General features: G+C 47.6%; 1 protein-coding gene across 1 annotated transcript in view; it reads right to left on the reverse strand.

Annotated features, from left to right (window-relative positions):
* The window catches only part of COPA (COPI coat complex subunit alpha), a 32,687-nt gene extending 8,681 nt beyond the window's left edge, over positions 1–24,006 (reverse strand). Inside the window, exons 1-21 of the mRNA XM_037883547.2 lie at positions 23,849–24,006; positions 22,889–23,002; positions 22,292–22,365; positions 21,833–21,913; positions 20,913–20,989; positions 19,621–19,730; positions 14,567–14,676; positions 13,646–13,745; positions 12,824–12,959; positions 10,744–10,826; positions 9,244–9,394; positions 8,631–8,697; positions 8,208–8,283; positions 6,047–6,129; positions 4,803–4,942; positions 3,553–3,638; positions 3,133–3,271; positions 2,062–2,224; positions 1,814–1,960; positions 749–938; positions 393–488 (exon numbers count right to left, since the gene is read on the reverse strand). Coding sequence (XP_037739475.1) covers positions 393–488; positions 749–938; positions 1,814–1,960; positions 2,062–2,224; positions 3,133–3,271; positions 3,553–3,638; positions 4,803–4,942; positions 6,047–6,129; positions 8,208–8,283; positions 8,631–8,697; positions 9,244–9,394; positions 10,744–10,826; positions 12,824–12,959; positions 13,646–13,745; positions 14,567–14,676; positions 19,621–19,730; positions 20,913–20,989; positions 21,833–21,913; positions 22,292–22,365; positions 22,889–23,002; positions 23,849–23,888 — 2,263 coding nt within the window. The 5' untranslated portion in view covers positions 23,889–24,006. The remainder of the gene's footprint in view (positions 1–392; positions 489–748; positions 939–1,813; positions 1,961–2,061; positions 2,225–3,132; positions 3,272–3,552; positions 3,639–4,802; positions 4,943–6,046; positions 6,130–8,207; positions 8,284–8,630; positions 8,698–9,243; positions 9,395–10,743; positions 10,827–12,823; positions 12,960–13,645; positions 13,746–14,566; positions 14,677–19,620; positions 19,731–20,912; positions 20,990–21,832; positions 21,914–22,291; positions 22,366–22,888; positions 23,003–23,848) is intronic.
* Between the last annotated feature and the right edge of the window lie 35 nt (positions 24,007–24,041).

A 24,041-nucleotide genomic window follows, 5' to 3' on the forward strand; every position in this document is an offset into this window, starting at 1 on the left:
CTAATTGTTGTGAGACTTTAGATAATGCACTTCCCGGCTCTGTGCCTTAGTTTCTCTGTCTGAAAAGTGAGGGTGATAAATGCTGAGCTGCCTCCAGGGGGCACTGCGAGGGTTAACATTTGGAAAACACTTTGAGACACTTGGCTGAAAAGCAGATGGGGAAAGTGTGATCCAACGATCCCAAACGAACAGGTGAAGTGCATCCATACAGTGGGGTCACACCCAGCCACGATGCAGCAGCTAAATCTCTTCCTGGCCCCCCTTTAGCTGTGGTTCTGGACAATTAAGTGGGAGGCAAAGCAGAGATGCAGGAGTTGACATTTATTGGATCTTTCCCGCTGTCCCGCAACCCACAGGGCAGCAGCATAAGATGCTGGTGCTGCGATACTCACTCTGCCCGCAGTTCTTCAGGATCCTCACCCTCTCTGCTACATCTCCGAGGTACAGGGCATTCTGATAGTGGCCACTCATGTCTTTACGGATCTCAGCTAAACCAGAGGACGAGACAGAAACAGTCACCACTCCTCTGTAGTGCTCAGCCTCCTCTACGAGCTGTCCCTGCTCCCCTCTCTCAGGTGTAACTTGGCTCCATTATTAATTATTATTCTTTATTTGTATTGCAACAACATCTAGGAACCCCCCCCCCCCATGAACCAGGATCCCACTGTGCTAGGCGCTGTACGAACACAACAAAAAGACCGCCACTGCCTCGAGGGGCTAACGTTCTAACCCCCCTCCCGGGACTCACCTATCTTCATCATCTTGCGGAGCTTCTCCAGGTTGCCCGTGATGAGGTACAGGAAGGAGAGCCTGTCGAAGTTCTTGGTGCGCTGGTAGCACATCTCCACGATCTGATGGTTTCCCTGCAGCAAGGCCACCTCCCCCAGCTTCTCCCAACAATTCTTGTCATCCAGAGCCTTGGCTGCCTCCAGAGCGATCTAACAGAACGCGGCAGACATGGGCACAGATGGAAGGAGGGTCCAGCAGATGCTGGCCTGGGACTCTGGAGACCTGGGCTCAGCTCCCTGCTCCACCTAAGATGTTCTGTGTGACCTTGGGCAAGTCTCTCTGTGCCTCAGTTCCCATCTGTACAATAGGAATAACAGCACTGCCCTACCTCACAAAAGGTGTTATGAGGATACATTAAGGACAGACTCTGAGACTCTCAGATACCTGTGACAGCTTTTCCCTACAGCTCTGATCCAGCTGCATTATAAGGAAATAAAGCAGACACATCTCTGTCCTGGCCCACTCCCCACACGTGGACTTTACCATCACTCTCAACCACAGCTCCAAACAAGTTGCAATCTGATCTTGGTTCCTCTTCAGGAACTCCGTATGGTCTGTGCCTCCAATCACATCCTCGTCTAGCTAAGTCCACTGCGGATCCACAGGCCCACCAAACCTTGTGCCCAAGAGTGGGGCCCTCCAGTTATGTCACATTAAATGGATTTCTAACACTCCTCTTTAGTAGAGAGGTGCAGCTTGGGGAAATGACAGGGCCCATCATGCACTGCTCCAAGCAACCTTCTATTCAGATTAAGATGGGCCATCGGCCGCAGGGAGCTTTAGACCCTGGGGGCTGGCATCTAAGTGTTAATGATGAGGGCCAGCAGAGGCCTCAGGGTAGAATTTCAGAGGCTGTGCCTGGACCGCAGGACCTTTACTGCATCACCACAAGTTATCCAGAATGCAGATGAGCCTTTCCCTGAGACCACACCACACAACCTGCCATCTGCACCGGCAGCATTTGAGAGAGAGGTACCCATGCAGATACCCCCCTTCCCTGCCCCAATGCAGGCTGGCCTCTCACCTCGATATTGCCACACTCCAGTGCCAGGCTGAACCGGGTCTTCTCATCCTTTACGAAATGCAGCGCCACCTCGGGGTAGCCCTTCTTCTGCAGGTAGGCGATGATGGACTGGCCCACCAGCTTGGCGTTCCTCACCATGTGCAACACCTAGAAGGGAGGCAGCCAGGCAGAGGAATTGAGAATACCACATGGAAGGCATTATCCTATGGCACCAGGTCGTGGAAAGATGCCATGCCCTGGCCCCTCACCTCATCATACTTCCTATTGATCAGCGCCAGCTTGAACTTGAACTCCGTGGGGTCGATGGTGAGCACCCTGGGTCGGCATTCCCTGTCTAGACAGTACACGTTGTTCCCCTTCACGCGGGTGACATAGATAGGCAGGTCCAGAGTGCGGATGATTCCGTGATCCCTACACCAGGAGACAACATATTTGTACGTTACCCAGCGGGACTCATTCTAACATCATGCGCCTCTCTGACTAGGTCCGTTGGCTTGGGAGAAGCTACAGACTCACATACCTCTGTATATGGCCTTGCCACTAGCGTGGGTTATATAACAGCAAGCCCCAGTCTAGGGAACAGGCCACCACAAGGCCGGTGTCAACAAGAAAGAATCAAAAGGTGCAGCTGAGCACCCACAGGCCTCGCTGCAGGACTGCCTCATTCTACAGATCGAAGAACTGACTTTGAATCCGGTGTTGGGGAGAGGAAATACCGAGCAAATTCCTGTTCTGCTTGAAAAGCTATTTGGGCTCCTGCAAACTAACGAAGTGGTGAGCTAGCCCTTATTTGATAGCTCCGACTGCTAGGGCGTGAGCGGATATGATCGAGGCAACTGACTTTTGCACGGTGGCTTCAATAAACTCCACCTCCATAAAAGCACAAGAGGGGAGACTGAGGAGAGATTTTTAGCAGCGGTTTTGAGAGAGGGAGAGCTGATGCAGCGGGAGGGAGAGGCTGTTCCCAACAGAAAGCTGTTGGTGCCCAAAGTGAGCAGAGCCAGGTTCCAGTAGCTTGTTCTCGATGATGGGGGTTGCAGAGCAGGCTCTTGCATCCACCCTGGGGAGCTGCATGGAAGAACAGAGGGAGGGTCCCCCGGGGGTTGTTCCTGACAGCAGGAGGTGCAGAGGAGAAGGCTCGCATACCCAGAGTGAGCAGAAATTGCCAAGGCTCAGAAACTCAGCAGCTGAGGTGCAGCCCAACCTTGAATCAAGCCCAGCCACATTTGGCGAGGGGGTAGCGCCAAGGACAGGTCCTTCAGAGAGCGGATTCAAGACACTCCCCCTTGACTCCTGAGCCCTGCAGGCAGCAGACTCACCCTGTGGTGACAGCGTATTTGATGTGGTTGCTGGTGGTGTAGATGAAGACACCACTCTCATCCCAGGCACCGCTCTTGACACGGATATTCTCATGGATGTTACACAGGGACTCTAGCTTCCGGTTGCAGATCATGATGGCTGGAGAGGAGGAGGAGGAAGTCCAGAAAACCGTAAGGGTTACAAAATTCCTGCTCATTGTGTCTGCCTCAGAGGGCCTGTCTAGACAGCAAATCACTGCACAGCAAAGCAGGGTGTGAATCTACCGCGCACCAGCTGGCTATGCCATAACCTCCCGCATGGGCACTGCCACAGCACACTAGGCCCCGGAGTGCAGCTTGGTGTACTAAAGAGCACACAGCTGAGACAGGCAGAGCTGCTGAGAACCCTAAATGGGCCTAAGTAGGAAAAAGGTACCTTACCATGCTTAGCCAGCAGAGCCACATGGGACATGTCAGCTGACCAGATGACATACTTCACCTTGGAGATCTTCACAGAAGCCTGGGTTCTGTAGGGGGGAGACGGGATTACCGTAAGGGCCTCTTGCAGGGAGACTGTCACCATATTCCTCACCAACTAAAAGAGCTATGTTATCTCTATTGACTCCCACTCCCAAGAACTCTGGGGCTTGATTGTCAGATACCCTAAGGCCCCTTTACACCATTCTGGCACTGTAAAGTAGCATTAAAGTGAGCCTAAATGAAATTTACACTGCCAGACTAGTGTGAAGGGGCCATAGCGTATCGGAGAATTGGGTCCTCTGGAGTTTATCCTAGCCAGGAGAAGGCCTCTGAAAGCAACACAGGCTGAGATATGTAAAGTGACAACTTACTTTAAGTCCAAAATTCAGGTTTTATTTTCAGAGGCAGATTTTACAGAACAAGGAAAGAGTTTCCCACGCAACTTTTGTTTCAATACAACTTGACGCAAGCCATCTCGCGGTGCTAGAAACCCAGAGGCACCAGTCTTGGGACAGTGTACGAGAACCAGGAAGTGAAACGAACCAAGCTAGTTTTAATGCACAACACTGAGTGAAATGCAAAGTAAATCTATTTGTAAATGCTTCAGTATTATTAATCTGGGATTCTAAAGTCACTGGTAGCATGCAAGGATGTTTAAAAGGCATAGTTTGTATATCAGCAGGGTCCTTTAAAAACTGAACCAGATGCAGCAGCACTGACAAATATACTGTAGTGATCAACCCTGCACTCGATTAGGGATTTGGCCAGATGCAGGGCCTCGTTCTCTATTATCCTCTACCTCGCATGATCAGTGCAAAGCGCTACCACATTCTGAGGTGGCAACATTTCACACTCACGGTGAACTAGTGTAAATGATGTCACAAGGTGCAAGGCAACAGAGAGTCAGGGCCCTGACCTACACCAATGAGTCTTTCCTTTTGCCAGTCTCTATGATTTTGTAGTTGTAGTGATGGACAGGGAGACATGCCCATTTTCTCCTGTGAAAGGTGACAATGCCTGCAGAACAAATTGCACCATTGCTACGTTTATACTTCGCTCCTCATAACAGCTGTTAGCTGTGATTTGGATCAATCTGACACAGCTTGCAGCTGACACTAGGTTTTGGAGCGTATTAATAGCCATGGCCTGTCCCCAAAAGGCACACACTGGCAGGAACAACATGAAATCTCTCCCAGCAGGTGGGACCTTACCGTTTCTGTTGCACATCAAAGAGGGTGATCGAGTCTGCATCCCTCAGTAACAGGTTCCCAGTGCCAGCGTAGAAAATCTCATCACAGTTCGGGACCTGCACTTTCTTGGTAATCTCATTCTTCAGGTTCTTGATTAGGATCTGTCGTGCAGGGAGGGGGAAAAAAATCGAGAGAGAGTTAGATAGGAAGAACCAAAAGATTTCCCTGCCAGAATGAAAATCAAGTCTAAACACCAAATTTCTCTCTTCACTGTATTAAAAGAGAATATTTGGGGAAGAGTTGTCTAGCACTTGCAGAAGAAGTCTGGAAGAGGGCCAGAGGAGATTTCTCTTCCCCTAGTAGAAGCCAGGAGGGTCTGGAGTGGGAGCAGGGGGGAAAAAATGGAGATCCTTCTTCGTTACAACAGCAAAGTGGTTTGTTTGTTGAATGGGGAAAGGAAGTATTCAAATGTATCGACACTTAGTATCTAGAGGCCCAATGAAAAAAGGAGCCCACAAACCATGATCAATGGTCCATATGCTGGTAGGGATCCTACCCAACCTCCACTTTGACAGGGTGGAGAGGAGCTGTTTTTTCTGTTCTCATGGTGCCATACCAGGGGGAGGGAGAAAAAAAATCACACCCTCCATATCTCTTTGGCAAGTGAAGTTCAACCTTCTGGTAAGATTTCCAAGCACTGTCCGTGAGAGCGTGTATGGGTAGAGAAGATACAGTGGAGAAAAAGTAGAGAGCTCAGTGTAGGGAAAGAAACAGAAATAAAGGGTTGGAGGAAGAGAGGAAGCAGTAGACAGTGAAGAGGCCAATCCAAGGAAAGAAATCAGAGAATGAAGCCAGGAAGGAAGGAAGAACAAAACTAAGAGATGTAGCAAACTTTCAATGTCTACTCACCAAAAGTAGCTTGATGATACAACTAAACACAACAGAAACTAAATAGTATACAACTACTTTATTTAAATTGCAAGAGGTGTGCATGACAGCTTAAGTATTTTTCACCGTGGCTAGCTGGTGTTGGTGAACATTAAAAAAAGAAAGGACAAAAACTATTTTCATTAATTTAAATTTCATTTCTATATTAAGCTTCCTTTTTTACCTAACTTCAGAGCCAGATCTTCCTGACAGCGCCCCACCAATACACTTGAACCGACAACAATTTGATTAGCCGTTTCTCTCTCTCCCACTCCATGCGCACACACTTTCAAATGACAAAACACAGTTGAACAGACCCTGATGAGCGTGGCCCTTACCGAATGCATGCGATCCAGGACTGCAAAGCGGTTGCGAGCTACCCACACAGCTGTCAGCCCAGAGGAACGCTTCCCTTCCGGGGCTGGGAAGAGCAAAACACAGGCAGCGAATAAAACCTCTGGCAGGCTCGTATGGCAACACATTAGTCAGTCTTGTTTGATTCCATCTTGGCTGAGTTGGATCAGCTGCTTCCTACTAACTCAAATTTAACCTGAGGCTATTCACAAGATTCATTTCCTCCCCCACCACCCTTTCTGATCTCAGCATGGCCAGCGCCAGCCCTTTTCTCTAGCCAAGGGCCAAGATAAGTGGGTGCCTTCACAGCCAACACCACTGCCTGGCGGAGAAGCAGGCCATCCTGGGTGACAGCGCATTCGATCAAACTAACGAGCAGAGCCTCACTGGCCAAACAAACTGAGAGCAGCGAGGGTCCCGGCTTCAATGTAAGCCCCCCTGCCGGGGCTACCCGGCATAACAAGCTGGAGGAGAATGAATGCACTTTCCCTAGCGTGCAGCTGCTCCCTCGGTTTTAAAATGCTAATATGAACACAGTGCTGCGCGTATCACACGGGAATGGAGAGAACTGTACCACAGGACCCGTTGCAGATGTAGCGAAGGCTTCCGCAGCAGTAATACAGGTGGTGTGTGCTAAGGGGTGGGGGAATAGATAAGCCCGGGAGAGACCTGCTGCAGTTACAGTAAAACAAAGTGATTGTCCTACTCTTGGGCTCCCAGACTCTTTCCTCGTCACCACCCCGCTACTCATGACAGTTGTGCGTTAAGGGAGATGCGCTAAGGATATCGGCGATCCAGACAGTCACAAGAGTCAATGAGACCTTACCGATCACGCTTGGGACAGATCAGTGCCCCAATGAGGGGAAAAGGGGATCAAGTCTCATACTCCACACTGTCCGTTCTTGTAGTTAAAAACACAAGGCTGGAGACCTGGATACTATGTCCAGCTCAGACAGGGTCTTTTCTGTGTGAACGATGGTCACATGGCTTTCCCTGAGTTTACACATCTTTAAAGCCAGATTATTACTGGCCTCTCTGATTGATTCACGTCCGAGGAACTTCCCTCATTAATGTTCATCATATAGAGATGCTCAGATAGAAGGTGCTTGAAACATTCCTGTTACCCTACACCGTTTCTTTACGATAGAAGGTTGTGTAATGATCTCCTCTGTGGCTGTTCATTTTCTTCCTTGGCCCAAAAGTCCAGATTTATTGACTTGGCTTTCCTCTGGATTTTGGGTGCCCAACTGGAGACACCTTTAAAAGGGCTTCGTTTTCAGAAAGCACTGAGTATTTGCCCTCTGAAAAATTAAGCTCTTTAAAGGGGTTTCAACATCACATGGCCAAACCCACTAGTCAATTTTGAAACTTTCAACCGAAATATGTGAAGTACAATCTGTACTGTTCAATATAGTTAACATATATTAAGGGACTAAAAAAGGCCCCTCTTTGCTTCCCATCTCTGAGATATACCAGCTGACTTTCGTGCCAGAGACAGTTCTCTCCATTAGACCTGCATAAACCAGTAAAGTTACTAATGAGCTGGATTCTAGTCTGCCTCATACATCACCCCCAACATTGCCAGCTAAGTACTCATCCTAGAATCTTTACTGCCATGACGACAGAGGCAGGAAGAATCCAGCTGGAGTTTCAGATCCCAAGTGGAAGAAAAAAAATGAATTATGTTTTGACTTGTAAATTGAGCAAATCTGATCTGGAATTTGCAGAGAGAGAATATGAATACTGGGCCCCAGCAGTGTCACTTTTACAGCCGCTTTTCAGACTATAAACCCACTTTGAATACAACGTATCTGGGTGAAATCCATCTCCACTGACAAGGCAGGGAAGCTGCCTGCTGTGTCGAAAGAGAAAATGGAAATGTCCTAATAATTGAATTATAAAATATATATTTGCAGCTGTAAAGTTTGGGATGAACATGAATTTTTCAAGTCAATGTACCACGTGATATAGTAAGCAGGAAGGCCTGCCAAATGACGCACACTACACGAGCTACAGGAAACGTAGGGAGAGAGTGCAACAAAGACTTGGAGAACAGAAGCTTTTTTACAATGGGATAGAGAAGGTGGGGGCAGGACTGAAGAAAGGGAGACTAACAAAGAAAAATGCAACACATTAAATGCCTACCATCAGGGTTCTGGGAGTCTGCGTCCTTTGGGATGGTGTACAGGTCATAGGTGCTGTTCTCCAGGTTACTGGCTCTCTATAGAGGGAAAAAGAAATATACACACACACATGGCGCGCATGCACCTTCTACTCATTCCTCCCTCTACAGAGAGAATTTAGTTGCAAAGAATAGTGGGAAGAAGCCATCTCCCTTGAATGTTGTCCAGGATACCAAGGTGATGGGCACCCTTTTGTGTTTATGGGAGACGGTGAGGAGATCCTTAGCTGGAAAACTCCACACAAACCAGTCTCCAGTCTCCGGCCCCGGTTCCCAGTGATGGGACTGTTCTGTAAGATGGAGGCTAACTAGTGTTAGTTCTAACAAACCCTGAAGACATCATTCACACCCCCGCCAGTCCAGCTTCCCTTTCGGGGCTGGCTTACCGTGCAGAGCAGGACAGCATTCTCAGCTGGGTTGTACGACATGTTGAACACTGGGAACTTGGAACCACTGAAGAAGAGACACAAAGATAAGAGAAAGCGAACAATGGTTCACGCCCCTGTGGGATGGTGCTTGGTTTGTTGCTGATGTCCCAGACTGCATCTTCCTGGGATAGCACAGATGCCTGAAGGGCCCAAGACAAGTCAATTCCTGCCCATTTCCCAGCCCCCCAACACTCATGGCACAGTTCTCAGTCATTGGCCTCTGCCGACAACAGAGACAATTAGCATTAATGGTGACAGTGATTTACGTGAAGGACACCTCACCCCACAAGGAACTGGACTGAGATCCATCACTCTCGTCACAGAGGTCACCGAATGGCCATTACCAATTTTGGAACAGCCTAGAAGTTCGAGGCTCTATAGCCTGTTATCTACTCCCCAAGCCCAGTATCAAAGGTTACGTTTGCATTTGACTGAACAATCAATTTGAAATCAACCTGAGGGGAAGGAGGAAGACAGCGCAGCTTGCGTATCTGCAATGGATTAACTGGGAGCTCAGGGCAGCGGTGTTTATCTGAGCGCCAGAACTGCCCCGGCACCCGGGCCCCCTCACCTTCTCAGCTGCATGACAGCAACGTCTTTGGAGCTGTTGAAGTCGAGTTGGCGCAGGAAACGGTCCTTCACGTAATACAGCATGTTCCCATGCACTGCATAGGCAGGCCGCTCACGCTCCAGCTTGAACACTATCATGCCGCCATCGTGGCCTGGGAAAGGAAAGACAGGAATCACCGCTGGCCATCACAATTCAAGCCAGATGGGGCAGGGGCTAGCTGTCCCTATTTGAAGAGATGGTTGGCCCCATCTTCCTTCCTTTACATTAACCAGTCAAGCCAGACCCCTGGCCTCCTCCCTGGGGACTATTCAGCACAGGGCACGCCTCCATAATAGGATCCCAGACACACGGGTTTAGGTGACTCCATCTCCTGTGGCTATAAGGGTCGGGGCATGGTAAGACTGGTGGATTTTATTTGTATTACAGTAGTCCCTAGAGGGCTCAGTAAGGGATCAGGGCCCCATTGTTCTAAGGGCTAATCACATTCACAGAGTAAGAGACAAGCTCCACCCCAAGGAGCTTATAACCTTGGTTTCTGCCTAGAATCATATCCCCAGTTACATCCATTCAGAATGTCACTGCAAAGATCATTTCTCCATCCCCTTGCTTTGACCACGTCACCCCTCTCTCCACAGCCCTGTGCTGGCTCCCCCTTCTCTACTGGGAACATAAGCTACATGACTTTGCTTTTGAGGCTTATGGCTTATCCCCTTCATGGCTTATCCCCAATCCGACTATCATCTCTCATATGCTATTGAAATGTTGACTCCTGCCTCCGATCAGCTCATGCTGCCCACCTCCATCACCCACTTGTCAAGTTTTCAAACAAGAACCTTTGTGCTCTCTTGCGTGTCTGCCCTTGTCCTTGAGAGGAGCTTGCTGTAAACACATGCAAAACTCCCTCATGACACACCTTCACATCCCTCCTTAAAACTCTCCTTTACCTGACACCTATAAAAAACGTTGGTTAGTCCGTTGGTTTTTGAGACCACTGCCTGTCAAGCCAACCAATATTATTTCAATGTACTCCACCATCTGTCTGTACCCACTTGTCGTCTCCTGTCTTACACTGTAAGCTCTCTGGGGCAGGGACTATCTTTGCTCTGTGCACACCACCTAGCACCCTGGGGTCTTGCTCCATGACTGGGACACCTAGACACTATGGCCGTGGTTCTGAACCTATTTACCATTGTGGGCCGCATAGGCAGCTCTCTCTGTGTTGTGTGAGCTGGATCCACACACTATTTATACTATCTATATGGCCCTGAGAATGTCACATGGGCTGCAGCTGTGTGCTGATTGGGCCACAGGTTGAGAACGACTGCACTATGGGAATATCAATCAGAAGCACTTTAGCCCCTCTTGTACTTTTTCTCTAGGGTAAACCAGACCATATAAAAGAGCATCTAACCCGCGAACAGGGCTCTGATTTGGGCCAACGGACCCCATAACCCCTTCTCCTCATCACAACCTGCCAGAACCTGGAAGGATTACTTTTACCTGCAGCAAAGAGATTGAGGTTGGGGTGAGCAGCCAACACCCAAAAGCGATCGTGATCTCGGCGGAAGGTCTGGACGCCCGTGCTGGGTGGGGGAACAAGAAGCAAAATGAAGCAGAAGCCTTGCAGTAAATACCAGTTTGCAAAAGAAGACTTGGAGCCTAAAGGTCCAGAATATACGTGGCACTCCCTGGGGGAGCGTGACCCTAGGCAGCCCTGTATTCACACCCTACACACTACAGCAGTAATATCTGTACAAACTATGCCTGGTGAGGTAGTATCTGAAACCTAATAACATGCTGGTCATTAGTATCATTGCAAAATGCATGTGTTAACAGTACATGTGAAGTTATGAATTCCCTCTGGATGATATTACTAGAACATGTTTAAGACCAAGAGGCTAGCCTAGGGAAAAGTGGTAAACCAGTCTGTCCTGGACAAAGGAATATGGGTTTACCTCACTTTACATATTAGCATTAAACAAAGCCATGGAGCTAAACCAGCCGTGCTTATCCTGATCCTGAACTTGAGAGACAAAGAATTAACATTGCTCCTGAATCCCAGAGAGACACAGGGGACAATGCCCAGGATGCCTTCCTGACTTGCAAGACAAAGACATCCCTTGGGGGTAAAGTAACAGAAAAAAAACTCCATCTTTAGCCTCCACCCTAAGAGACAAACAAACCAAGCGATTGGATCTCCGTGATAGGTCCTGGTCAGGTCGGCCAGTAAAAAGCTGAAAAGACAACTGGAGGTGAGAGAAACCATCTTGTACAAAGGCTGTATCTTGCTATGCTAAAGTTTTAGTCTTTTCGATGAATGTTTTCACTTTTACTTGCTTGTAAGTATCTCTGCCTTTATCCCTTTCACTTGGCATCACTTAATCAGTGTTCTTCTGTTAATGAACTTGTTTTATTTTCACTATAAGCCAACTCAGTGCAGTGTTTGAAGGGAAAGGTGTATTTCATCCAGTTCAAGTAATAAGCTGTAACGTACTCACTCTTTAACAGAGCAGCAAACTTAAAATCTTCTGTGATTATTAGTGATAGGCGCCGTGAATTGCAGAGAAACATCTCTGAAGAGCTCGGAGGCTGGAATTCACTGATTGTTACCTGCTAGGCAAGGTTTGGGCAGGGAGAGCCTTGAGTTTGCTGGTGAGGAAGACAGACTCGTGTGGCAGGGACCTGACACAGTCTAATCTCTAGCAAAGCTCCCTGTCTGCCTCAGCAAGAGGGAACAATGGCGCTCAGCTCTGGGTGTCCCCAGCAGTGTTACAGGGAGGGAGTAGTGTCCAGTAGTTAGAACAGGGGACTGAGTGTTGGGACTTCTGAGTTCTCCGCCTTGCTCAGGAAGGAAGGATGTTCTAGGAATTATTCTGGGGAGTGGGGAATCAGGACTCACAGGTACCATTCTCACCTCTACCACTGACTCACAGACACAGCAGACATGGGGCCTGGTTCTCATTTACACTAAAGCCTCTTTAGACTGTCAGAGCAGAGTCAAAGTTTCAGGGTAAACGAGCAGAGTCAAGGACTGACTTTTGTCCAAGTGATCATCAAGATTCACTGACCACAGATGTAGCACCCCAATAAGTCCACTCCAGTTTTAGAGGTACTTCTGCTTCCAACAGCATTCCCTATTTTAAACACAGGGAATATTGCTTCATTGGTAACAGCTCTAAAACCAGAATTAACTTTTTAAGTGTGCCCATTGTACATATAAACCACTGCTTTGGCCTACTCAGTAGCTCTCTCAAGAGAGTGATACTCATCCAAATATAAAACCAATAAATATATTGCATACATTCAAATCATTTCCATCAGAGAGGTCACTAAACAAGCTGGCTCCTCTCATGACTGTTTCCAATCATTTACAAACCTAGTTTTCCTCCTTATACTTAATAGCTGTCTCACAGGGAAAAGGTGGGTTCATGCATGTTTGAGACGATCTTTGCAAACACAGCAACCGATGTTTAAAGACTGCATTTGGTTTTGGGGGTTTTTTGGGGTTTTCCTATAAAATGAGGACATTTAACAGAAATAACAGGCCCGTGAGAAGCCTAGCCAGTGGCAGAGCACTCACCGTTTAGACATATCCCAGACACGGATGCTCTTATCTTCTGAATTGCTGAGGATCAGCTCCTGCCGTGGGTGAAAGACAGCACAGGAGACATTGTTGTAGTGTCCACGGCAGGTGTCAACCTCCCAGGCCTTTGATTCTAACCAGGAGTGGAAGAAAATGAGACAGGGTCACGTTTAAAAGCTCTTGCTGTTCCTGAGCTATGAGTAGTGATATGAAATGTTCCATATCCCTCTCTGACTTATGCCTTTTCTCCAGCCCAATCTCTCTACTGTAGCTTCTGACCTGTACTGCAACTGAAGAAGCACAACTAACTGATACATAAACTAAAACACCCCAAAGTTGCTAAACTTTAGTTACATCTGAATCTCTCAGATAAGGAAGATCAGCTGAGGCGACTCTGATGACAGTCCCCAAATTTGAGCATGCAGGCGCTTCGTTCTTGAAGAAGGACCTTTGGCAACGGAATGAAATTGCTTCGTTGGTCGCTCAGCCTGAGTTTGACAGACCTCAGGGCACAAAGCTGGGCTCATCTCTTTACTCTAGCCTTTGCTTGAGGGTAGATGAGCTACAAGGGAAGCCTTATAAGGGTTGGCTGGAGAGTTGGGCTTTCCCCAGGTTGTTCCTCCAGTCCAATCTTTGGGCCTGGGGGCAGAGGATTTATACTTCAATGTTGCCTGTTTCAAGCACTTTCCAAGTGTACACATTCACACACAGGTTCACGTCACAGGCATGTTTATAAATAAACTCGGCTCCCACCCCACTCTCCCCAGCCTGTTCCCTCTCTTCTCTCCCAAAGAGGTTCCTTTGGGGGCTGCTTCTTACCATTCATCCTCCAGATCTTCACCTGCCGATCATCAGCACCAGACACAATGAGAGGCATTGTGGGGTGGAAAGCAGCCCAGTTCACCCCACGATCATGTCCCTGTGGGATGGGAGAAAGGGGTCTCACACCAAGCCTGGGGCTCCATGGGGTCAGCACACAGAGATGGAGCAGCCAGAAAAATTGCTCCAGCAAATAGGATACAACCTGTAGACTTCAGAATGACTCGTGAGGGTCTGCAGCTAGCTCCTGTTTTCATTCTGGTGGACTGAACTTCATGGATGTGCCACGATGCTCATACTAGATGCTCAGAGACCAAGGCTGCCCCTGTATTAGTAAACTCTGCAGATAGACTTCCCCACTCATGCCGGTAATGGTGGAAGCGGAAGATAGGACTCAGGTGGCTTTACAAGTGTGTTACCTACCCTTGAAGGGTAGTGAGATGACAAAGAGGAAGTGACGCACAAGCTCCAAGCACACCACCACTCCTCTTATCGCTTCCCCCAGTGGGGCTGCAACTGTGATCAATTACGGCAACATCTGCTAGGACAAATGTGGCCCAGCAGCAACAATGGAATCTCATTATCCCATCTTCACACAACTTGACTGGCTTTCCATTCTGTTCCGAATTGCTCTCCTTGGTAAAAACCCACAATGGATCTGATAACATTGCCATTTGTACCGCAGAAGAGTCTGGGTCCCCAGTCACGGATCACCACTGACTCTACCTTTTAGGTTTTAAGCTCTTTAGAATAAGGCATTCCTTATCCCCAAAGGAACACATGAATTCATAGAGCTGTATCAAGTCTCTTAGCTTCCTTCTCCCTTTGTTTCTCAAACCTGTTTTAGGATCATTTGTACAACAGGGCCTATGTTAAATAGAGCTGAATGAGCTATGCTACACCCACACACACACACAGTACCTCAAGAACATGTTTCACCACCGCATCTGTCGTCCCGAACAAATCCACTCCAGTAATTCCCCTGACATCCGACTCCACAGCTCCAGGAGACAGGTTCTTCTTCCTTAGGCCTTCAAGAGGGAAGGAGAAGCAGGAGTGGAGGAAGCAAACACAAGGTTACCAGACAGTGTACTAACTCACAGACACGTAAGTCAGCGCCCTCCTGTGCTGTTCACAGCTGGAGAGAAGAAGGAATTTTGAAAAAGAGGAGAAGCGTGAGAAATATCAAGGATTCCCTTCCTCTTTCCCCAAAAACACAAGCTCAGACAAGGTGCACAAAGATCAAACTTGGCAATAAAACGCTCCCAAGAAGCAGCCATTTCTCAGCTCCCTGGGATGGATAAGCAAAGCTGCTGCATTGGAGGGACACTGTCACGCGGAGTCCTTTCTCTCTCTCTCTCAATATTTAATTCCCAGTTTGAGCTTGCACCTTTAGGGGGCTTTCATCTATGCCAGTTTGATAGGTGCTCTCGCTGTCAGCTTTTGCTTGTTGACTTGGGCCATTTGTGTGGACATCTGAGTCAGTTGCAACTGATATACGGCCTCTTGAGTAGTCTTTAAGGTGACCAGGGATCTGCAAATTTTCCAAGGCACCAGGAATTGGGGAGAAATACAGCTCAACTGGAGGACACAGGTAAAGAGGAATCGCTTGATTTTTTTAGGAAGTGGTGACAACCCACAACTCTAACAAGTCTTCAGTGGTATCTCCAAATGTCAGGCCAGAATTCTTTGGAAACTTCTCCGATTGTTGCTACTGAACACACTCCAGTAAATTCAGTCCCAACATTCGATCAACCCCACCTTAAAATGGTTACAATGTGATGAGGGAATAGCCCCTAGATTCTAGATAGCTTTAAATTAGTCCACCACGACATGCTAAACCCAGGCTGACAGAACTTTCAACTTGTTGGGGGTTGCAGGTAGGATACTGTCTGGGAAGGGGCTATGCTGTGGAATTTGTTTCTGCCAGAGACCAGGCTGAAACACTTTAAGGGTATGACTCAAAGTGGAACTCTTCTGGTAAGTTTTCGTTGAAGAACCAAACAGACATGGCCCCAGCAGTGCACTCTGTTTCCTAGAGTGGAATTTAGACTGATTCCTGCGGGTTGGGAATGGGGTGTATAACTTTCTTCCAGTTCCTTAAGGGAACCAGTGTATTTCTAAATCTCTGCAGTGACAATTATAGGGACTGGCACCTTAGAAACAACCACCAGTATATATAAAACTCACAGTACTTTGTGTTGTGCAGTGGTATAACCTTTCCTTCCAGGGGCACAGTGACCATCACAGGGAACATTAGCACTTTCCATTTATACTGTACGCCAAACAAAACGGAACAACATTAACTGCTCCCTCACTAGAAACTGAAATACCTGCACCAGGGAGAAATTGGATTGTGCATTGCCAAATGAAAGCCTAAGCTTAGGAGAAAAAAGGCTTGAGACTTTTAAACAAAGGAGTTACAAACAAAACTTTATACCAGACTTTTAAACAAAAAATACTTGAAGGTGGGACCCAGACTTGAAACTGACTAGGAACAAAGTGAAACTGACTGAGTTGGCAGGGTCATTGGCCAAGGTGGGTGAAGAGCAAGAGAGGATCAGACAACATTGGGTTTGACAAGGTTTTTTTTTTTTAATTCTCACTTTTGATCTTCTCAGGTGTTAGTAACACAGGGGAGATTTAAGACAAGGGGATCTTAACAGTGCCCCTTTGACAAGATCTGTAAGATTTGTCTAACGAGAGTGGCCTGTTAAACAGTGAATCACGAGTAGGTGTGAACATTACACATATTGAATCTCAGATGCACACACAGAGGGTCCAAATGACAATGGGGAGCCAGACCCAGAGAAGGGGGGTGATAGACGCATAATTCAGAGAAACTGTGGAAAGTGGAAACAGAAGAAATTTCAAAGAACAGATACTTGAACCTTCGACAGGCCAGTGGAATGGACTGAAACGACAGGTGAAAAATTTCTGGGTTGACTGCACAAATCCAGAGGGAAGGCAGGACACTTGCAGAATGTACCAGCTTCCTATGCAGCTCTGGGGAGGGGGCGAAGGAGAGAAGAGGGGCTGGGAGCAGCGTGATAGATATTAGACATTCTGAGGATAGCTGTTACGAAAGAGCGTGGGAAAGGAGCCTGCACTCAGCATGCCCAAGAGCATTCAAATAAAAGAGCAGATGTTAAGAGGGGTCACTGACAGTTCAGGAAAGAGATCTAGTGAAAAGGACCGGATCCTGACTACAACCTGACAGCTTGTGGGAGAAGGGGGAAGGAAAAGGAAGTTCCTGCAGCATCAGGAGGTTTCTAGGATCACTTTTCCAGAATGCAATGGCCAGAGCCACAGAGAGGCATTGTAGCCAACTGGAAGCTCAGACAATGGACCGTGTTAGCTGCAAGGGCCTGGGGCATCTAGGCTGCGATCTCCTCCACTCTCCCAATCAAGGCTGCACATCAAGGGGCTGCCACCTACCCAAGGGAGAAACCAAGGAAAGGTTCTTGGGTTTTGACCAACCTCTTCATTCTGGTCTCATGAGCCTTCCTCCCCTTATAATCCATCAGCACTCACAGCATTAGCTCTGTGGTTGAGATAGTGCAGTACTGGAGGTGATGGGACAGTGTCTGTCAGCTGTCACTACACACTCACTAGGGGGCCTTGCAGTAAGGTAGTCTGCCCCACAGTGCCCCCTTCTGGGACTCTTAGCGTCACCTCTGATGTTCCCAGCCCCCAACAACCTGTGTTCCAGATCTCCTCAATAGCAGGATGCTGGATTACCAGCCAAACCCCTCAGGCTGACTCTCCCTGTTTGGAAACTACTCACCCAGCTCTACTGAACAAAGCCCTGAAAGCACAAGAAGATTCCAGGAAAGCAACAAACATTAGCTCTTGAGATGGGAAAGAGGTTAAGGGAAGCTGTTTTATTTCACAGGACAAAAAAAAAAAAAAAAAGCATCTTCCCATGCATGTTAATGAGAAGAATCTTCCATCAGGGTTAATGGTAACAGGGTGGCAGAACAGACAGGAGGTTATTTTGTAATAACGTTAGTGTCACAAGCAAGAGACTTCACTCCACAGTACATGGCAATGGCATTATGTCATGTCACAGCTTTTCATGCATTTTGATACAGCAACTAGAAGCCAGCTCACGCTGGCTACACTGACACTCGCTCTCAGGAGACCAGCAGAACAAGGACCCCTCAATTTTTAACTTGTGAATCTGTGTCGGAGAAAGATGCTAAATTGACAGCCATGGAGACAGAAGGCCTCTATCTATAGAATAAATACATCATGGGTAACAAGAAGCAATGCATCCCCCACACTGCCCTGGAGTGAGAGAGTTCAGTCTCCTTGGCCCACACGTTCCTTGGCCTCTTTGCTGAGACTGCTAAGAAGGGTGAAAACTGTGTGATGATTACGTCTCTGGACAATTTGCCACTAGGAGAGGAAACAAGACCCACCAATTCATTTCACTTAAATCAAACTACTAACATCCCTAATCCCTAGAGATGCTGAGAATCCATAACTCCCACCAAAGTCAACTGGGGCTGCAGGTACTCAGCACCACTCAGGATTGGTTTTTAGGTCACTTTCAATCCAGGCTGGACCCTTAATTTGCAAGGTGAACATGCATCTCCACAACTGACAGCAGCCTGAATGCAACGAAGGCTGTTCCCAACAGACCTTTTGTGCTAGAGCCAAGCTACCAAGGCCAGAACTCAGATTTGGGGTGACCTTGCAAAAATCCCACCCACCCTCAGTTTGTTCTCCCACTAGCATTTTAGTCAGGTGATGATTAAATGTAGTGGCAACTAAATCAATAATTCAGCATCTATAGCAGAGTCTCTAAAACCCCCTCATCACAGATCAGCTGGAAAAAACTGTACCCTCTCCAAATCCATTTGGCTATAGGAACTCTGCTGAGAGCGTGTGTGGGTTGAATGCAGCAGTGAGGTTACAGGGAGAATGGATATTAAGCTCCCCATGCTGGCAATAGAGAGGAGGGACAGGTTTTAAATATTCAGAGAGCCTGTCCCCAGCTCCTATTGTTGACACAGCTGGTCAAGTCTGAGCGTGTACTACAAACAGAGCAACTCACCCAGCCAAAACTGCAATGGTGGAAGTGGCAGGTGGGGTAAAGGGCCACAACTCAAGTTCTAGAACACCTTACAATGCAGTAACACTGCTGGTGCTGTTCCTGGGCCAGACCCTCCCTTCCCTCCTTTCGTCACTTAACTGTATCTCTAGCATTCGCTTCAACTTCTGTATGTAGCGTAGCCTTCCCTTACGGGGCCTTAAAGTGTTTTACCAACAGCCCTTAATTAACCCTCCCAATACACCCTGCAGAACAGGTATAACTGTATGTGCAGACCACGGTGAGTCAGCAGTGGAGCCAGGGATAGTAACCAGGAGTCTTGACTTCCAGTTCCCTACTCTTGCCTCTAGGCCACACTCCATCTTTGTGAAAGGGATATCGATGGAGTAGCAGCCACTGTACTTAATGATCTCTTCTTCCATTTGCTGTTTAACAACAGCTGGGGCAGCAAAAAAATCAGCTCTGCTCCTTAGTCAACACAGAAGCCATTTCAGGGCTGTCCGAGAGAGAACAATTCATCTCCGGGACATTGCTGACTCTGGGAACAATGTTTCCCAAGAGATGAAGGTGTCCCATAGAACCCAAAACTGAGCCTGCCCCTTCTCTTTCCTGATGACAAAGGCAAAGCCGACCTAGTGACAGTGGTGTGTTCCTTCCTCAGTAGCAGTACTCCTCTCCCGCACAGCCTAGAGAATCCGAACAGGACGTCCAAGGGAGACTGTGGGGTGTAAATCACCATCAGTGGACACAGCTGTTATGCTCGGATGGCTTTTCTTTGTGGGTGGCTCAGACCCAACAGCTGCCTTTTTTCCTCCCCCGAGCTGAACTGGCTAGTTCTTTCCCCACTTGGCTTTCAACGATTGCAGTTTTGAAATGGGCCTTGTTGCTGGATACCCCCTCGACTTGGGCAGCTCACCAGAAATATCCCAAACGCGCACAGTCTGATCCAAGCTGGCAGACACCACCAGGTCCTCAGAGGGATGGAACTGGGAGCACATCACATAGTGGTTGTGTCCTGTCAGCACGCTGCAAGAAAGAGGACAGAAGACACCATTTCAATCAAGGAGGCAGCAATGCACAATCTGATCTGTACCAACATTTCAAAGCTGAATCTCGTAGGGAAGTTGGGGAGGTTGGTAAGGAGCAAAGCCATGAGAGGAGAATATTGGGGAGTATGGAGAAGGAAGGCAACTCAGCAGGGCAGAGAGGGAGGAATAAATAGGAAACATCACTTTGTAGGGGAGCATACAAGGGATAATATATATTGATATCTATAGCTATCCACATGAATAACTATCAACACCGATACACAGTTACTAAAAAACCAGGGAAATTCCCACACTAAATCTTTTGAAGATAGTTTAGTTTGCCAGATTGCACAACCCACCAAACTGAACCAACAAAAGGAAGAAAACGAGCAGAGAACCCATTTCAAAGACCCTCCAAAACCCTCCTAAAATTCTTCTTGTCAAACTCATCCCTTCCACTGCACACAGCCCACATACCTCTGACACAAAACCAGGTACAATGCAATTTATGAAAGCCACACCAACCCTACATTAATTCTTGGAACACATAAGCAGTAAGCACAACCAAAGTTCAAAGTCCTCCTTCAATATGGAGGAGGAGTCTGTTAAGAGAAACTCTTGAGTGGAGTTTTCATGGGATACTGAAGGACTTAACTGTTTATCTCAGATTTTGCATGCATGGCTCCACACTCTAGCACATTTAACCCTAAAATAACTTTTGTTTACTTGGGAATGCTACTTAAAAATAGCCCAGCTCCTGAAATGAAGCCGATAAAGAGGGAACAGAGAAACTTAAGCTTTTTAAAAACAGCACTTTAACCACCATTTGCTGGAGATTACCTAGAGCTCTCTCTAAGGAAGGAATGGAGAAAAACTCTATTGCTAGGGTTATTTCATAATTGGAAACTACAGAGGAGGACATAACCCTGCACTGGCAAGAAGAATGAACTAGATGGGACTTCAGAAGTTATTTCTACCTCATTTCTAGAGCCGGTTTAATAAAAAAGAATAATTTTTTTTCTAAAATTGTTGGAAAAAGAATTTTTAAATTTTTCTTTGACATTTTAACGTTTTATTGAAAGACACAGAGTTCAGAATATTTTAACCCTCTGTTCATGTCTAAGGTTCAAGAAAACTCATGTTTCCCTAGTTATTATTTCTATAGCACCAGTAGTTTTACCAAACACAGGTTCTGGACTGCCAGTTCCAAACCCGGATTGTCTGATCATCAGAAGCACTCAGGATCCAGGGGTATTCCTAAAAAAACATTTAATAATTAATATCTGAAACAACAGTCTCAACCCTCATGTTTCCCTCCAAATGGTTTGCACACAGCCAGAGATAACCATAGGATTTCTAGTTCATTGGGTCAGATATCCCAGGCAAGAATTACAGCTCTACTGTCGAATCATTTCCTACATAAGAAGAAAGAGGGTACAGAAAGCGACGGTATATTTGGTCCTATGTAGCGCACTCGATACAGCACTGATTATTTCTGCAAGTGTCTTGCAGGGCTCTGCCACACCTTGCTTTGCACACATAGAGAGCTTCAGCATAGATGGGCAACAGAGGGGATTACCAAGGAAAAGATCATAACCCATCACTCACAGAGAAGAAAGTTGATGGACTAAACCGCCTTCAAAGGCTGTTTTCCTGAGGGTGTCAAGATGTGTACTAGCAACTTCCTCACCAGAGGACTGATGTGTGCTTGTGCATGTTGCTGCTGCTCTTCCACTGACAAACTTATTCTAATTGTTCTGGGTAAGTATCACTTATACTATTTCAGACAGCAAGAGCGAGAAGTTAGCCAGCACAAAGAACGAGACGCATAGCCCCATCTGTGCTCCAAATGCCAATGGAGGGAGAAAAAAAGCTTCCAATGAGCTCTGCAATTGGAGGTACCTACTGTCTCCATGAATGATTTCATACTATAAGATCTTTGGGGAAGAAGTCAGGCGTTCCTAGGTTTGTATAGCACCCAGTCCATTTTGTGCACTGTATGTCTGCAGGAAAGAGTCCTACTTAGGGAAGCCACAGAGATTCCTATAAAGCAATGCGGTGAGGTGCATATCAGTGAAGTTTCACAGCGGGGAGACTCACATGGTGGAAGAAGGTGGTGCGAATGTAATCCAGGTGCCCGAGCAGCGTGAAGAGACAGCGGCGCAGCTTGTAATTCCAGACCTGAATGAGACAGAAGGCCAGTGAGAGAGAGCTGCCAAACTCTGCCCAGCTCTCTTCTGCCATCTCATTTAGCACATGAGGTTTTTACTCATCCCCAAGCTGGTCTCTCCCATTTATATTACAGTTCTGGGTGAGGCCAGCCATAGATCTCATCAGAAATTGTCAGGCTGCATTTAATTACTCCTACCGCCCTCAGAAAGAGCAAAATCCTGAATTCTACATTTCCCTTGTTCATCTCTATCCACTCACTGTTTCTGCACCCACCACAAAAAACTAAACTAACACACATTCCTTACACATCTGTGTCAAATTCCCCATCTTCCTTTGCCCACCAATGTTTTTTGGGGGGATGCAAGGTGGAAGGAAGAGTTGATCTACCTTTATTTTGTAGTCATCACCTCCAGAGACAAAGAGTGGCTGCTGTTTGTGGAAATCAATACCACGGACTGGTCCTGCAGGGGGAAGAGGCAGGTGAAACACAGGAAGACAGCTAATAGCTGTATATGAAGCCAAACTGACAGCCAGAACAGGCCGTTCCATTCACAGCAGAACAATTCTATCACGTTATACTCCATTTTAATCTGATAAATTGTCTCAACGTGACACTCGGAGGTTAAATACAACTTTCTGAGACAACATTCCCCCCAGGCCAATGCACAAAAAGTTCTCTTCTGTGAGGTTATATAGCTACGGCACCATAACATCTGACACCTCTTTTACAATAATTAAGTTATTATCGTAACAGCTCTGTGAAGTATTTTCCCTATTTTACAGCTGGAAAAGCATGTTCAAGAAGTAAGCGGTTTGCCCATGATCACACATGGAGTCTGTGGCACTGTTAGGACCTGAAGCCAGACCTCTTGCGGCTCAATCCAGTGCTTCAGCCAAAAATCCAGCCTTTCTCCTCTCAAGGACACGCCATTTTCTGCAACGAGCCCTCTGCTTTCGACTCCTTCAGACTCCAAACTTACTCACCATCATGCTCATCAAATTTGTCAATAAGGGTGCACATCCGGTAATCCCACAGCTGGATCACTCCATTGTGCAAACTCGTTAGGATCCACGGCCGCTTCGGGTGAAAGCTGAGCCCTAAAGAGAGAGACGCAGAGAAGCACAGTGGTCAAGTTTTCAGTTAAATTCAATCTCTGAAGACACAGAGGAAGTGAAAGAGGTCAGCATTTTCCAAAAAGAAGGGCTTTTTAAGGTGCCAGAAGTTGGATACCCAAAACTACTAGCACCTTAAAGACTAACAGATTTATTTGGGCATGTGCTTTCGCGGGAAAACAAAAAACAAACCCGCTTCTTCAGTTGCAGCTGAAGTCTTTTAAGGCGCCACCGGACTCCTCGTTGTTTTTGTGGACACAGACTAACACGGCTGCCCCTCTGATACTTGGCACCAGGCAAGGCACAAAACTACTGGCCACTTTCAGAAACCTTAGCCCCAGTCCCCCAGGGCAGTGCACGCGGCTTTCCACCCATACGCAATTCACGGCTTTTTTTTTTAAAAAAAAACGGTTTGGTAAGTGTCTAAACCTGTATTAATAAACTGACAGCGGCATGGCATCTTCTGTATTTGACCATCAGCTGCGGGGGGGGGGGGGGTGCAATTAACACTTTTTGACAACAGCTGCAAAGCCAGAGACGACAATAGGAGCGTCTCTAGCAAGCCAGAAGAATAACCCAGGCCAGCATTTAGAGGAGGGCTCTTCCCAACCCAAAACGGGGGGGTAATTATTTACTTGGGGGGGGTCCCAGTGTCTACAGCCCCATAACCCCGGGTTAGACACTGGGGGGGGGAGGTGCCAAGGGGAGACTGGGGCACAGGGCGAGAGGGCAGGTGAAGGGTTGGGGGGGGGGCAGAGCACGGGGCAGGAAAGGAAATGGGGGCCGGGGGGGGGGGCGCAGATGGGGGGAGGGGCTGGAGGGCCTCGGTACCTTTCACCCGGGCCGACTTGGTCTCGAACTTAGTCAGCATCGCGCCCCCCGGCTCCGGCTCCGGCTCCGACCCGCCGCCCGGACTCGCCCCTCAGCCGCGAGCCTCCACGTCGGCCCCGGAACCGCCCCGCAGCCGCGGCCGCTTCCGCTTCCGCCCGGGAACCATAGAGCGGGAGGCCGCCGCGGGCCAGAG

Source organism: Chelonia mydas, chromosome 24 (assembly GCF_015237465.2).
Source record: "Chelonia mydas isolate rCheMyd1 chromosome 24, rCheMyd1.pri.v2, whole genome shotgun sequence".
NCBI classification, from domain to species: Eukaryota; Metazoa; Chordata; order Testudines; family Cheloniidae; genus Chelonia; species Chelonia mydas.